We start from the raw sequence: 14,903 nt of genomic DNA on the forward strand, positions 1-14,903 counted from the left end.
TTTTACAGTGGTTTGAAATCTGCTTTTCCATGCATGGACGGCTGCTAAACCTGCACGTCTGGCTTAGTCAATTTGTGAAGCTACACATGAATTGTCACTGACTAATTAGCTCAGTGAGATAGAAATTGATTCTTAGTCTCAGAGGTTGTGAGTTCAAGCCTCAGCTGATGGAAAAGGCAGATTGTGTTGCTAAATTCCTAAATGTCTTCCAATTGTTGCTCAGAATTGCCTAAAAATGCCCGGACCCGACCCATCACTGCGCAGCAGCTATAATTGTTTCTTAGTTTTTTGAATTCACTGTGTGTCCCCACACTTCTGAACCCAAGCCAATGCCCTTTGGCCCAACGTACACAGAATACTACTAATGTGATAAAATGATAAAGAGGATGAAGACAGATAAGATAGATAAAAGAAGAAGGAATAAGCCATCCCACACACACGGTGAATGCTAAATTCTCAGAAGAGCTGTGCATCAGAACTTCAGAACTTCTTCAGCACTGATCAAAATGTGTCCGTAGAAGTTACCGTACTTGCTGAATCAATTCTTTGATCAAACTATTCTTGATTCCCGTCAGACAAGTGAAGCTGTTGTTAATTGTTCTGAAGATCTGCAATACACCTCAACAAAGCCCAGACTCCGTCTCACAGGACTCTCATGCCCCTGATGCTGATCCATTTCCTGACCCAGCCGATCAGAGTTGACTTGCCACATCTTTTTACCCTGGCAGCAGCATACACCAGTGACGCTGTCTACCTTAATGTAGGGATCTGTTACACTTCACACGAGCATCTGTGATATCGTTGCAATAGTGTCCTGCTGGAGGCACGTACAGCCAGTAAATCATCTGTGGTGTCACCTCAATGGCACCAATTATCAAACCATCGACAGGAAGGCGATCCAGACGCTCCGAAAAATATAGAAAACGAGGAAGGAAATATTAAAAAGCCTTTACTGTGGTGGCTAAATCATTAAATCATTGTGAGGATTTAGCCACCACAGTAAAGGCTCTTAATATCATTTTTTAATATTTCCTTCCTCCTCTTATATTTCCTTAAAATGATTTTACGATTTAGCCACTACAATAGAGGCTTTTTAATATTTCCTTCCTTGTTTTCTATATTTTTGGAGCACCTGCATCGCCTTCATGTTGATCCTGTTGTTTCCCGTTCTCCACAAGCAACCGACACAAGATTTTGATCAACGATGGTATAAACAGAGCAACCAGTCGTGTCTGTTTTAGGAAATAAAAATAAAATATAAAAGATAGAACAGAAACCTTAAGGACAAACAAAGGCCTTAGACAACATGTGGGTCTTCAGCCTTGACGTGTCTACAGAGGGGGAGCACTTAATTGAAAGGGTAAGCTGTTCCAAAGCTTTGGGGCGACTCCTCCGAATGCACGATCGCCCTTCTCCCTTAGTCTGGATCGCGGGACTGCCAAGAGCAACTGGTTTGACGATCTGAGAGATCTAGTGTTGGAGAGGGTGCAGAGGAGCTCAGTGATGTATTTGGATGCCATACCATGTAAGGCTTTAAAAACTTGACCAGCAACATATGACTGTTAATGTTTTTTGGGGCATTTTCTTTAACGGGGCCATTTTAATGACAGTGTTCGCTTCCCCACGTGCAAAGGTTCCACTGAAACCTGTTAACCCTGGACACTATTATGCAAAAGTACTGTCGCTGAATCCTGGGCTTTGTGCCTCCCAAGACGACTGTGATTGGTTTAAAAAACAAAAACAAGCCACAGTGTTTTTCAGCAGAAAGATAACTAGCTGCTCAAAGTAGGGATAGCAAGTCAGACATGGAGTAGTCGCAGGGTCAACTTGCTCCGTATCATTTGGCATATTGCTCTAAGAACGGAGTTTACAGCCGAGGTGGCGTCTTTCCGCTCAATGCAGACTGAAACGTCTACCACTATACGGGAGATGGAGGGCGCACTCAATCGCCATGTTTCCAACATCAGTGAGATGCAGAGCGCCATTTCAGACCTCAAGCAGGCAGTCGATAAACTGAAAGACCGGAATGACGACTCAGAGTACAGAAGCCGCTGTCAGAATTTGAGGATTATCAGGATCCCAGAGGGCGAGGAAAATGGCAAACCTGTGGCAACGATGGCTTCGTTCTTTAACGAGGCGCTGGGCGATGAAATAACTAATCCCCTGGTGCTAGACTGTTCTCATAGGTCTTTGGTTCCAAAGTAGAGATAGCAGGTTATTGCAAACAGGGAGATTTCGATATAGCACTGGGGGAAACACTCCTTTCATTGCACCTCATTGCATTGATCTGAGAATCAGGATACACATGCAGCTTTACCACCCTTTATTTCATCCCTTTTGACTCTGACCTCACGTAATCTTGGTACTCGGTCACAGAATAGGTTGTTGCTTCATACTCCTTTTATCAGAACTGAGCTAGGGAGATTGTCATTCTCTTACAGTGCTCCTTATACATGGAATATTCAAGACAAAGGAGCTGGTGGTGGATCTGTGGAGGGTAAAGGCACCAGTGACCTCTGTTTCCATCCATGGGGTCAGTGTGGTCATTGTGGAGGACTACAGGTACCTGGGAGTGCATACAGACAATAAACAAGAGCCCCCTCCATTTTCTCAGGAGGCTGAGGTCCTTTAACATCTGCCGGACAATGCTGAGGATTTTTTACGAGTCTGCGGTGGCCAGTGATATCCTGTTTGCGGTTGTGTGCTGGGGCGGCAGGTTGAGGGGTAGCAGACGCCAACAGACTCTATAAACTGATTCGCAAGGTCAGTAACGTCATGGGGGGTGGAGCTGGACTCTCTGGTGACAGTGTCAGAGGAGGATGCTGTCTAAGATACGCGTCACCTTGGATAATGTCTCCCACCTACTCTACAATGTGCTAGTTGGACAAAAGAGCACATTCAGTGATAGACTCATTCCCCCAGGATGCACCACACAGCGCCACAGGAAGTCATTCCTGCCTGTGGCCATCAAACTGCACAACTCCTTCCTCAGTGTGTCAGCCGCTCTGAGTCAGTAGACTGGCATTTGGACTTTTATACTATACACCGATCATCAAAACATGAAAACCACCGACAGGTGAAGTGACAAACATTGATCATCTTGTTACATTGCAACGTTCTGTTGGGAAACCTTGGGTCCTGGAATTCATGTGGATTCCACCTGACACGCTCCACCCACTTAAACACCAGTGCAGACCAGGTACTACCCCCCCAACAGAACAATACGCCATGCCACACCACAAAAACGGCTCAGGAATGGTCCGAGGAACGAGACAAAAAGCTCAAGGCGTCAACCTGGCCTCCAAATTCCTTGGATCCCGATCTGATCAAACATCTGTAAGATGTGCTGGTACCCCACCTCACAACCCACGGGACTCAAAAGATCTGAAAGTAACACCCTGCAGCCAGACACCAAGGGATACCCTCCAGAGGTCCTGTGTCCATGCCATGACTACTCTGAGTCCGGTCCGGACCCACCATGGATCAAGGGTATCTGTGGGGTACCAGCACATCCCTCAGATGTTCAATCAGATTGGGATCTGGGGTATTTGGAGGCCAAGTCAACACCTTGAGCTCTTTGTCCCATTCCTGGGGTCATTCCTGAGCAGTTCTTGTGGTGTGGCTTGGTGCATTGTCCTGCTGGGGGGGCCACTGCTATCGACCTGTCCCATTGCCATGAGGGGGTTTACTTGGTCTGCAACTGTGTTGGGGTGCATGGTGCACGTCAAGTACTATCCACATGAATGCCAGGACCCAAGGTTACCCAACAGAACATTGCATTCTAAGATGATCAATGTTATTCACTTCACCCACCAGTGGTTTTAAGCCTCAGCACAGTGACGATATAGATTTTATTTGGTTTTTATTTAAATTTTTACATCTTAAGATCTTATGATGGTTGTTTGTTTGCTTACTGATTGTTTAAAATGTCTTTGTTCAAACTCCGCATCATTGAAAATGAGGGTCTCCCTTAATTAATTTCCTGAGTCTTAAATAAAGGTTTGAATGAAAAACAATAAGCTTCAAAAAGAGTCTTCATCACATAAACATGACGGACGTCTCTGACCTTATTAAGAGGCTATTACAGCACACATTACGAAAGACACCACTGACCTTAAAAGATTAGATAAGTGTTCTGAACACAAAATGTGAGGACATTTATTTGACCTCTGAACTCTCTTAAGATTTTTTCTGATTTACCAATTTTCTTAAAGATAAGATATTCTACTTATCTGTAATTGTCAATTAGACGGCAAAAACAACTGTGAATGTAACCACTAACAAGTGCTATGTGTGTATTGTCTTCCTCTGTGCCATAGAGCACCACTGTTGTCCAAAAACTGTAATTGATTTTGACTTAATCCCAGAAACAATGTGGATTAGTACGCTGCTGAAAATAGTCCCCAACAACTGCACTATTTCCTGCTGTTGTGAGGTGTTTTTAAAGGTTTACATCTCCAGCATGAACCACTAGACTCAGAGCTGAGAGCCACAGACAGGAGCCATAAACAACACACTTATTTGCGGCTTTGTTCCTTTGATCACAGGAAATAATCTCAGCTCTAAATTACTCAGAGGTGAGCATGGGTGCAGAAAGTGACAAGTAAGCAAGAATCACTGGCATTATGAAATCGCTGTGCCCCTGCTAGGACTTCTTTACATTACTCTGTTATTACACCAAAAACTAGGTCAATGCATGCATGCTGGCATGTCCTTTTTGGGTTCAACCCCCTGCACTCCCCCTGAAGTTGTACACATGGAATAGTTACATAACAGTGTTTGGACTGCATCCCTCCATTTTGCTGGAAAAGTTCAATTACACACACTTGCAGAATGACCTACATCTTGTATGTAGTGTACATAGTGTTCCCAAAAGTGAGCCAGTTGGATGCAAAGACACAGCTGCACGTTACTAAATCAGTAGTGTCAGTCTGTCTGGCAGCAATTTCATATTATGCAACAAAAACTGGAGACAGATAGCCTCAGATTACATCAAGATAATTTAAAAATGGAAGACAATTAGTCCTATTCGACAAATTATGTCACCAAAGCAGAGACAGTGACCTGGGACTGAATCTTGCAACATGTTGCAGGTCAAGGTGTCCTGATGGGCAAATGCAAGCCAGCAGACATGTACGCATGGATTATGGGTCAGCATGTGCTCTCAGGGGGGAATAACATGTTGATTTAGAGTGTACCTGTACACGTAGGGTCCTTTCTGTTCCACCATGGGCTTCTCTCCGTTCAGTATCTCTTTAGGGTTGAGGACGTTGAAGAAATAGACAGACATGTAGAACGGCACAGGGACGTCCTTCCACATGGTGTAGGACATCTCGTTCTTCGGGTCGATCACTGTGTTCTGACATGAGACAGAGAGGGGGAAAAGGAAATATTATTTTCATTATCGGTTGATGTGGCATTTGTTGTTTTATGGGTACGTTTTCTCACAAAATGCCAGAAGATATAGAAAAATTTAAATCTTCGTCTTCAAATTGATTGTTCTGTCCCAACAACTCAAGATGTTCCGATACCATTTATCCCTTCCCGATACCTGAACTTGCATTTCAGCTGACACTGAGTACCAATCCAATACCACTGCATTGAATATTTCTTAACAACTCTCTCCTACTAACCCTGTATGGATGTTAAATGATAGCACTATATGTTGTATGGCATGGTTCAGGTCAGTGGCATAAGGTAGTTACAACGGGCCCCCAGTGCACGCTATCATGCCCATATCGTCTCGTCACATGGTCAGAGACCAGACATTGGATAACATCAATATACTTATTACACTGCAATCAGCACTGCATATCTGTATATAACAAAAAATACCAAAGAAAATATGAAATTAACAAATTATCGAAACTAAAGCCTTGCATACTGTACATGTTGACTTTTTACTGATGGGACTTTCCCGTGTAGATATTTCCATTGATGAGGTTTTTCTGTATGCCGTTGCAGAAGTTAGCATCACACTGGTTTCCTCGGCAACAAACCTATGGGATTTTTCCATTGGATTTTGGATTATTGCCGAAAATAAGCTCTGTGGCAAACAAACCTTTATGATACTTACACGTTTTGTCCAGCAAGATAATCTTCACAAATGAACACAACTTTTATGATTATTGAGACCTCAATGCAATCACCAGAAGTAAAAAGCTAACGCTAGGCTATAAACAAACTACATCACGGTCGCCTGACTTCAACATCACCTCCATAACAAGACTGTAAAGCTGTGTTTGGCATGATGACGTTTTGTAGTCTTATTTAGCAACTTCTTGGCAACTGCCTTTTGTAAGACACATAAAAAGCTTCAAAGTTCATGAGTGGGGTATTTACTGGGTGTATTTTATGTCATAGAACAAAACGTGAAAGTCTCACGTTAATGATTAACGCATGTTAATCTTAGACCTTATTTCTGGGATCTAATCAAAAACCCATCGACTTTGAGATGAGGGAACCAGGAGTGGTAAAATGCTAGCTCATTTTCAGGTTTTAGGACTCATTCCTGGGGTACTTTTTTTTATTACTTTACTTATTGCTGGAGCCTATCCCAGCTGACATGGGGCGAGGGGCGGGGTACACCCTGGACAGGTCGCCGAACTATCACAGGACTGACGCATGGAGACAGACAACATTCACACTTATGGGCAATTTAGAGTCACCAGTTAACCTGCATGTCTTTGGACTGGACCACAACTGACAGCTCTACCACCAGCGGTCCACAGCCCACAAATAAATTAAGTTTACTATCATGTATGTTAAAGAAAAGCATCAAATCTTCACATTTAAGAACCAGCAGGTGTTTGGTGCCTTTGGTTAAAAAAATGAAATGATTAATTGTTTTTGAATGACTTATCCACCTGAGCAGACTGACATTAACATGATTTTTTAAACATCATTTCAGGTGTTTCCCCACTTAGAGACCTCCAGTGACTCCGCCTGGTGTTACCTATTGTGTAGATCACGTATTGTGTACATTGTTTGTCGCAGTTGGGAAACCAGTTTCCCCTTTGGGGATTAATCAAGTTTATCCTATCCTGTCCCAAACAATGTCACATATATTCTGTACTGTAGTTAACATGAACACCTGGATTACAAGGTTATACAAGTCCTTAAGATTTAATACAAACACTGTGTCCATGACCTTTGCTTTAATATTTGAGTTAATATCCCTTCACGTGGTTTAATTCAACCTGGTCTCAATCGCAACTCGTCAAATTCAGACGCTTTGTCATCTGGAGTTGGCATTTTTTGATGTTCAGAGCATCTTCCATTGAATAAACAGCTAGAAGGTTCACATAGGATGGGCAGGAGGGGATGTGGGTCAAACAAACTCAGGACTTTGACCCAGGAGACCGCTGTTTGTGTCTCATGTGAAACCTAAAGTCAGTCAAGTTTTTTTTAGTATGTAACATATGTGTAGCACACTACGCTAATGATGTATGTCACGTGATGTTACATGATGTTAGTAACAAGTATTGGGGACCTACTCACTAGTAGTACCCTATGAACACTGAAGGCAGCTGCGCCAAAAAACGGAGACTAGCGCTGCTCCAGTGACAGAGCGGCGGTGTGTGTCAAACATAAGGCAGCAGAGGAAGAAATGACTTAAGTTAACCAACCAAAAACACTGGGGATAAGCATATGTACATGGTATGATCAACGTCAATTTTTACACCCCAGTTTCACAGTACACCGCTACATCCCTTCACAGGGATACATTGCCTTTTCACTGCGGTAAGATAAGATGAATACCTTTACCGTCCTACATGCAGCTCCACTTTTATTGTCTAACCAACAGTCTAAAACTAGAAAATATCAAATATTAAATTATATAAAACAGAGAAAAGCAGCAAATCTATATAACTATAGATGGCAGGCTGACTTAGTTACTCAAGTACTTGAGTACAAAAGTAGCTCTTTTTTACAAGCTAGTCACATATTGCCTCTGTAAAAGGTGTTAATGTGACATGATATTAAACATTTCAAAATGAATACACGCCATTAAAGTAATCCTTTTTCAATTGAGTGATGCTACTCAAGATTTTAACGTATGAAAATGCTGTTGGGCCATAACAGCAGTGTTATTTCTGCCCTTTTAAAGAATCTAAAAACTAGTTAAAAGCTACAGCGTAACTAAAATATATTAAGCTGAGTGAAAGCAGGAATATCTGACGTTAGGATACACAACAAGTATATGACACGCCCCACATATACTGCATACATGCATATCAGAGGTGGAAGAAGTACTGAGATTCTCTGCTTAACTTAAAATAGAAGATAAGATAAGATAAGATAAGATAATCCTTAATTGGTTCCACAGTGGGGAAATGTGCAACATTACAGCAGCAGAGGGACAGAGTGCAAACAAGAAGCTTTAGTAGAAAAAAAATACAATGCAATATTTTAGTACATATAATAAGTTACCTATACAAAAACAAAGAGCCATATAATAAGCAAACAGTATAAAGACACAAAGCAGTATAATAAGGAAGCGGAATATAATGAAAGAGACAGACTGGATGTCTGATTTCACATTACTGACAGATGGAAGTACAGATATTGCACAGTATACCATGGTCTAAAGTCCTGCATTTAAAATGTGACTTGAGGAAAAACTACTAAAGTATTTCCAGTTAAAATGTACTTGAAGTAAAAGCAAAGGTACTCATTATGAAAATAAAATAAAATCATATTTGTTTCTGTTTTAAAGAGAAAAAATGTATTAAAAAAACATGTAAACATATTGCATTATACATTTATTGTATATTTTCTATATTTATTTGTTTTTATATATTTATAATTTTCGTTTTGTATTATTATATTTTATTGTTTTATTTATTATTTTATTTAATTTATTTTTTTATCTAATTTTATTTATTGTTTTTCTTTTTTTTCTGTTTTTAGGAGCATTTTAATGTTGAAGTTAGTCAATTTGGAGCCAACTTTTATATACTTTGTAGCCTATACTACTGGGTAGGTTATAGTAGACATATTTTAAACAGGAATCTTTAGTGGAAAAAATACAAAGCAGTATATAATTACATAAAATGAGTAAACTGGTCTATAAAGTCCTGAATTCAAAATGCTACTCGAGAAAAAGTACATAAGTATTTGCAGAAAAAATGTATAAAAAAACATGTATACATATAGCATTATAAAATTGTATAAAGATGTTTTATATACATTTATTTTAGATATTTAGTTTTGATTATTATTATCATATTTTTCATTTTATTTTATCTATTTTTTTTTCTGTTTTTAAAAGCATTTTAATGTTGTAGTTGGTCAGTTTGGAGCCAATTTTAGACACTTTGCAGCCTATACTACTGGATATATTATAGTTCTGCATCATATTAAAGAAGCAAATCAAACATTTTATATTTTTTAAAAATATGTACAAGTGTCAAATAAATGTGTTGGAGTAAAAAGGAATACTTTTCTCTGGGATAAAGTGAAGTATTAGTGTGCATAAAATGGAAGTACTCAAAGTACAGTGGGGCAAAGCAGTATTTGGGTAGATGTAATTATATTTCAGCACTGATACATATACACACATATTCATGCTTTACTTTAGCGCAGCCTTATGGGAGCATGCATCATTACATTTCACTGCACATACTGCTCTGTGAATGCAACAAACACCTTTTAATGCTACATCTTTAATTGACAGCAACAGAAGTCCATTGACATTTTTGCTTATTATAGGTTTGTTTGCGTGCACGCGCCTTTTATCATGTCGTGTTGTCCTCACGTGGCAGTGTGAAGCCCTTTGAGACTTTCGGCTGTGATTAAAATAAACTTGACTCATCAGATTAAAACACAAGACAAATATCTGTGTCAGCTCGCTGCTTACCTTCACTATCTGATCATCGATGATTATGGGTCCCACAAAAGTCAGCAGCGTCCCAAAGAACACCGTGAGGACCCCCGCCACTATGAACCCGATAGCCACTTTGGATTTATCGATAGCCATGGCTGGTTATTGATAGCTGACAGCCAAGTATTTGGAGCTTGTTTACGTTGTTGACAAGCCAAACTGCCAAACGGCTACACAAAGTAAGCAAACTGTGAATGAGTACAGCAGCGTGTGAACATTAAACACTCAGCTGTGTCGTTTATAAACGTCAGCCTCCGCTCCAGCCGGCTTTTTAATCTCTCTGATCGATATAGTTGACCTGCTTCTATTGTAGCTGTATTTATAGTCTGTTGGCCACGCCCCCCGCCGCGAGCCGAGCATTCTGGGAGGTGTAGTTCCAGGTTATTACACACTTTAACACACAGACTTTACCCCATTATATCACAGAGGTGAAAGAAGGCTGTTTATATAAGTGAAAGCAGCGACACAATCCTGAAAAATAAAACGGTACAAGTATAAAAACATGCGTTAAATCCTACTGAAACACAAGTGAAGTAAATATGAACATAATATACTGTCTCCTGTGACTGATATCTGATTCTGTTACACTCTAAATATACTACAGTTTTTACCCGTGTGCCATCAGATACATCAAATATATGAACCAATCTTGCTCTTCAAGTGCAGTCCACTACTTATTGGTGCAGTGGTTCCCAACTGGTGGGTCGTGATCCAAAAGTGGGTAGCACAGTTCCAGCACAGAGCTTTTATTTTGAAGTGGCGTTTTCTGCTGTAGACTGAGGGACTAACTGATAGCTAACCAGCAATCCAGCTCAACGACATGACCAAATGCAAGTATGACACTGAATGTGAAACTGTGGGACCAAGAACTAATGACGAAGCAGAAATCTGGACCTTGTGACTGCACCATTTGGGAACCACTGCTCTATTGCAACCTGCTATTCATCTTGATACAGCCTTTTTTATACACTGTTTACTTCCTGTTTTATGAACGATTATGTTGTCTGTTTTTCTTACTTGTTTGTTTTAAAGGGATAGTGCATCCAAAAATGAAAATTCAGCCATTATCTACTCACCCATATGCCGATGGAGGCATAAAAAGTTGTTTGGAAAAACAGAGACCAGCGAAAGCACGTGAACACACGTGAGCGCGGTGCACAGAGAGGCAGTTAGAGCTACAGGCTACAATGAGGCTAAAAACAAATGACGTTTTTCCAAACAACTTTTTATGTCGGGGCTTCAGGACACTTGGATCACTACGGACGAGCAGTATGGAGATATTTTGTGCTTTCAATTATGTGTTTTTGGACGTTTGAATCTGGGGCGCCGTCAGCCTCCATTAAGTGGAGTTGTGTTGCTACCTCCTCTCCCCTTGGATCTCTGCAAGTGTTGTGAGGACTCTAAAACTTCACCTGAGCCTCCCTCGGCATATGGGTGAGTAGATAATGGCTGAATTTTCATTTTTGGCTGCACTATCCCTTTAATGACTATGCACTTGATCAGGTGTTGCACTCCTAATCTCGTTGTATAGTCTTTGTACAGTGTCAGTAAAGGCTTTCTATTCTATTCTGTTTTAATCTAAAGCATCAGTGGTAGAGCAGCATGTTGCTGTTGTAGCTGCTCCAGGTGGAGCTAGTGTGCACTACTTCATATACAGTGTTGGAGAGTAACTAGTTACATGTAATGGAGTTGTGTAAATAAAATTACAAAATAAATGTAATTGTAATCAGTTAGAGTTACTGACAAACAAATGTAATCAAATAACAGTAACTAATCAACATGTTGATGATTAGCAAAGGGTTACATCTGAATATATTCATTTCAGTAGAAAGCTTATATGTGGACTATAACATAATGTATAGAGTCCAAAGACATGCAGGTTAGGTTACCTGGTGACTCTAAACTACCCGTAGGTGTGACTGCATACTTGATTTGATTACTTAGTTTGACTGCAGTTCACAAGCAATGATTGAATGATTGAATTGCTTTCGTTCAGCCACAGACTTATTCTAGCAAATATCATTAAAAGGACAAATGAAACGTCTCTCTAGACATCTGAAACAGGGCAAAGGACCCTGTAACGGATCACAGGCCAATGGGGTGTGAGTCACTGGTTTAATGTTTAACATTGTGTTTTATTCCACAAGCTACGTGTTTTTAATATAAAATCTTTATCTGCCAATACACTTAAGCTGTCAAAGAAATATAGTGGAGTAAGAAATAATAATATTTCCCTCAAAAATGTAGTGGAGTGGAGGGTTTTTTGGACATAAAACAGCCTGTGAATGGTTCCAATTTTAAGTCTTTCAGCACAAGACTGCAAATTATTACAGTTATTGCAGGAAAATACTCAGGATTAAGTCTGAAGTCACAGTAGCCTTATTTTGTTTAAAATTTCAAAATGGATGACTATAAATCTGAATAAATTGCCTTTGTTTTTAAGTGTTGCCAAGTTTTACTCCTTTTGATTGCGCTGATGAACAGAAGGATATCCTCTGACTTTCACATAGAAAGGAGGTGCTTGAGGGGAGGGGCAAGGACAGTGTATAGGTTACATATGATCTGCACACTGATGTAGCCGAACACTGACAGTTACGGAAGCATATTGCATTCACTTGACAAATAAAAAAAAGCCCTGTTTTTCTGAGATTTTTTTTTCTGTTTTTCGGAGTAATTCATTTATTTTTCTGTTTTTCTCAGTATTTTTTTCTGTTTTTCGGGGTATTTTTTTCTGTTTTTTTTGTGGTAATTTTTTTCTGTTTTTCGAAGTCATTTTTTTTCCTGAATGAGGAGACGAGATACTTCAAAATCTCGCGAGAAGCTCCCACCTGGCACCTGCAAGTGACCGGTGCCTGCGAAGAGTCGACAAACTAATGATAACACCATCTATATGACTTAAAGACAAGAGTATCTCCCAGTGTCTCAAACCCAAAACAAAGTAAAACTGGATTAAACTAAACAAGCGGGTCATGTTTGCTTCCATTATATCGAGCTCTCAAGAAAGGAATGAAAGCATCTGTTGTTCTCTTGCTCTCTTAACTCAGAAAAAAATACTCAGAAAAACAGAAAAATAAAAAAAAACAACTCCAAAAACAGAACAATAAAAAAATTACACAGTAAAACAGAAAAATTAAAAAATGACTCTGAAAAACAGAAAAAATTACTCAATAAAACAGATTTTTTTTGTGTCAAGTGAATGCAATACGCTTCCATAGACAGTAGGTTTTCATACTGAAAATAAAATTTGGCATTGAAATGAATGATTGGCAGTGAAAAACAGTTACACTGAAAAATAAAACACAGGCATAAAAATGATTTTACTTTGTTTGGATTTTTTTTTTACTTTTTTCTTTCATGTTTTCTTCACGTCATTATTTTCTCAGAGTACATTTTTCCACACTTTATTTAATTTATTTTAATTTTATTTTTATTTTTTTTAATTTGACATACTGTCGCCGATTTGCTGGGATAGGAGGCGCCTAAGGTGAGGAGCAAGGACAGTTTAATTTACATATAATCTGTATACAGAGAGAATACATCTCCTCGAGACCTCCAGTTAGTTCGTCAGGGGTGACATGTATTTTTTGTTGTTGTTTTTAAATCGGACTATAGGCCTTATTGGAAAAAAATCAGAATGCAAAAGAAACATTAAAAATTAATTAAAAAAAATAAACACCTGTACTTTATTTCAGTGCACCTTCTTTCAGCGCCAGTCTTTCCTTCAAAGCCAAATTTTATTTCCAATGTTAAAACTTACCGTCACTGTTCCAGCTTCATAAACTAGATCAAAGTTTGCAGTGAACTCCGAATTGCATTTGGTCTGTGCCTGAAACCCACCAACTGTGCCACCTGCACAGATTTTATACACTGTGTGTGTAAATCAGAGGCACAGTGTGACATTAACGGCCCCAAAATATCTGTCAAAGGTGCAGCAGCAGTCAGCGCCATGTCTGCAGGGAATACATGACTCTGGGAGACAGGGAAACTGCAGCACGCACAAAGGTTTATTCAAATTATGAGATGCGCGCAGACTGATAAACAGGCAAATATGAGTCTGTTTGAATGTTCATGGAAACTGTTCAGTGTAAAATCATTTCTTTTTGCGCAACAAAAACCGAACTTTAACACTGCCTTATCGATCAAACATAAAGAAACTCTTTGAATCACGTGGTTTCTTACCTTTTTGATTTGGTCGTTCATGATGGCGGGTCCCACACACAGCAGGATAACTCCAGACACCACCGTCACAGCCCCTGCCACTATACATCCAATAGCCACTTTGGCTTTATCGATAGCCATGGCTGCTAATAATGATCACTATTAATAATAAACAAGTGTAATGTTTCCTCTGCAGAGCCTTCACATGTATAGGTGTGTGCTCAGGTCCGGGGATGGACAGTGATGGATGCAGAGGAGTCAGACGCGCTCTCTGTGTTTATACTCTGCAGACCCCGCCCCTCCTCACACTGTCGGGTGTGTGTGCGCTTCCTGAGCACACTGATCCTAATTTTATGTAAATTCATGCAGTCACATTTTAGTCAGATGACTCTACTGTCACTTTGTCTAATTTAAGTGCAGTGCAGTGAAGCACCCAGCAGCTGATCATGTTCTCAGGCTCCACTGGTGTACTTCATTTAAGAATCATGATGTCTCAGTCTAATGAATGTGGAGTTTAAACATGATGTTAGTCACATCATCATGGCTTGCCATTTGGTTTTCTCTATTTTATCATTTAGGTTGTTGTTGTTTTGGCACAGAAACTTACTCTGTTCAAAATCAGTAGGAAAAGTCTCAGACTTCAGTTTCTTAAAAGTCCAGTGTGAAAGATTTCAGGGGATTTAGTGGTGAGGACTGCAGATTGCAACCAGCTGAAACTTTGGAGGCCTGTACTATGAAGCAGTTAGCGAGGTAACTTCAGGGTGAACTCTGTGTTTTCAGTAAGAAGCTGGTTCTCTTTTTACCAGGATAAATCACCATGGTAACTGATGCTGAACAGCTAACCTGCCCCGGAGCTAGG

At 39.9% G+C, this 14,903-nt stretch overlaps 1 protein-coding gene across 4 annotated transcripts in view; it reads right to left on the reverse strand.

The window, feature by feature from the left end:
• scarb1 (scavenger receptor class B, member 1) overlaps window positions 1–14,277 on the reverse strand; it is a 52,396-nt gene extending 38,119 nt beyond the window's left edge. For 2 of the 4 annotated variants that reach the window (XM_050053246.1, XM_050053248.1), the window contains exons 1-2: window positions 9,863–10,213; window positions 5,199–5,359 (exon numbers count right to left, since the gene is read on the reverse strand). In XM_050053246.1, the coding sequence (XP_049909203.1) occupies window positions 5,199–5,359; window positions 9,863–9,982 (281 nt within the window). In that variant the 5' untranslated portion in view covers window positions 9,983–10,213. Of the gene's footprint in view, window positions 1–5,198; window positions 5,360–9,862; window positions 10,214–14,065 lie in introns of those variants that run through there. The other 2 variants (XM_050053247.1, XM_050053249.1) reach the window with 2 other exon arrangements.
• Window positions 14,278–14,903: the final 626 nt, after the last annotated feature.

The sequence above is a fragment of the Epinephelus moara genome, chromosome 9, assembly GCF_006386435.1.
Source record: "Epinephelus moara isolate mb chromosome 9, YSFRI_EMoa_1.0, whole genome shotgun sequence".
NCBI classification, from domain to species: Eukaryota; Metazoa; Chordata; class Actinopteri; order Perciformes; family Serranidae; genus Epinephelus; species Epinephelus moara.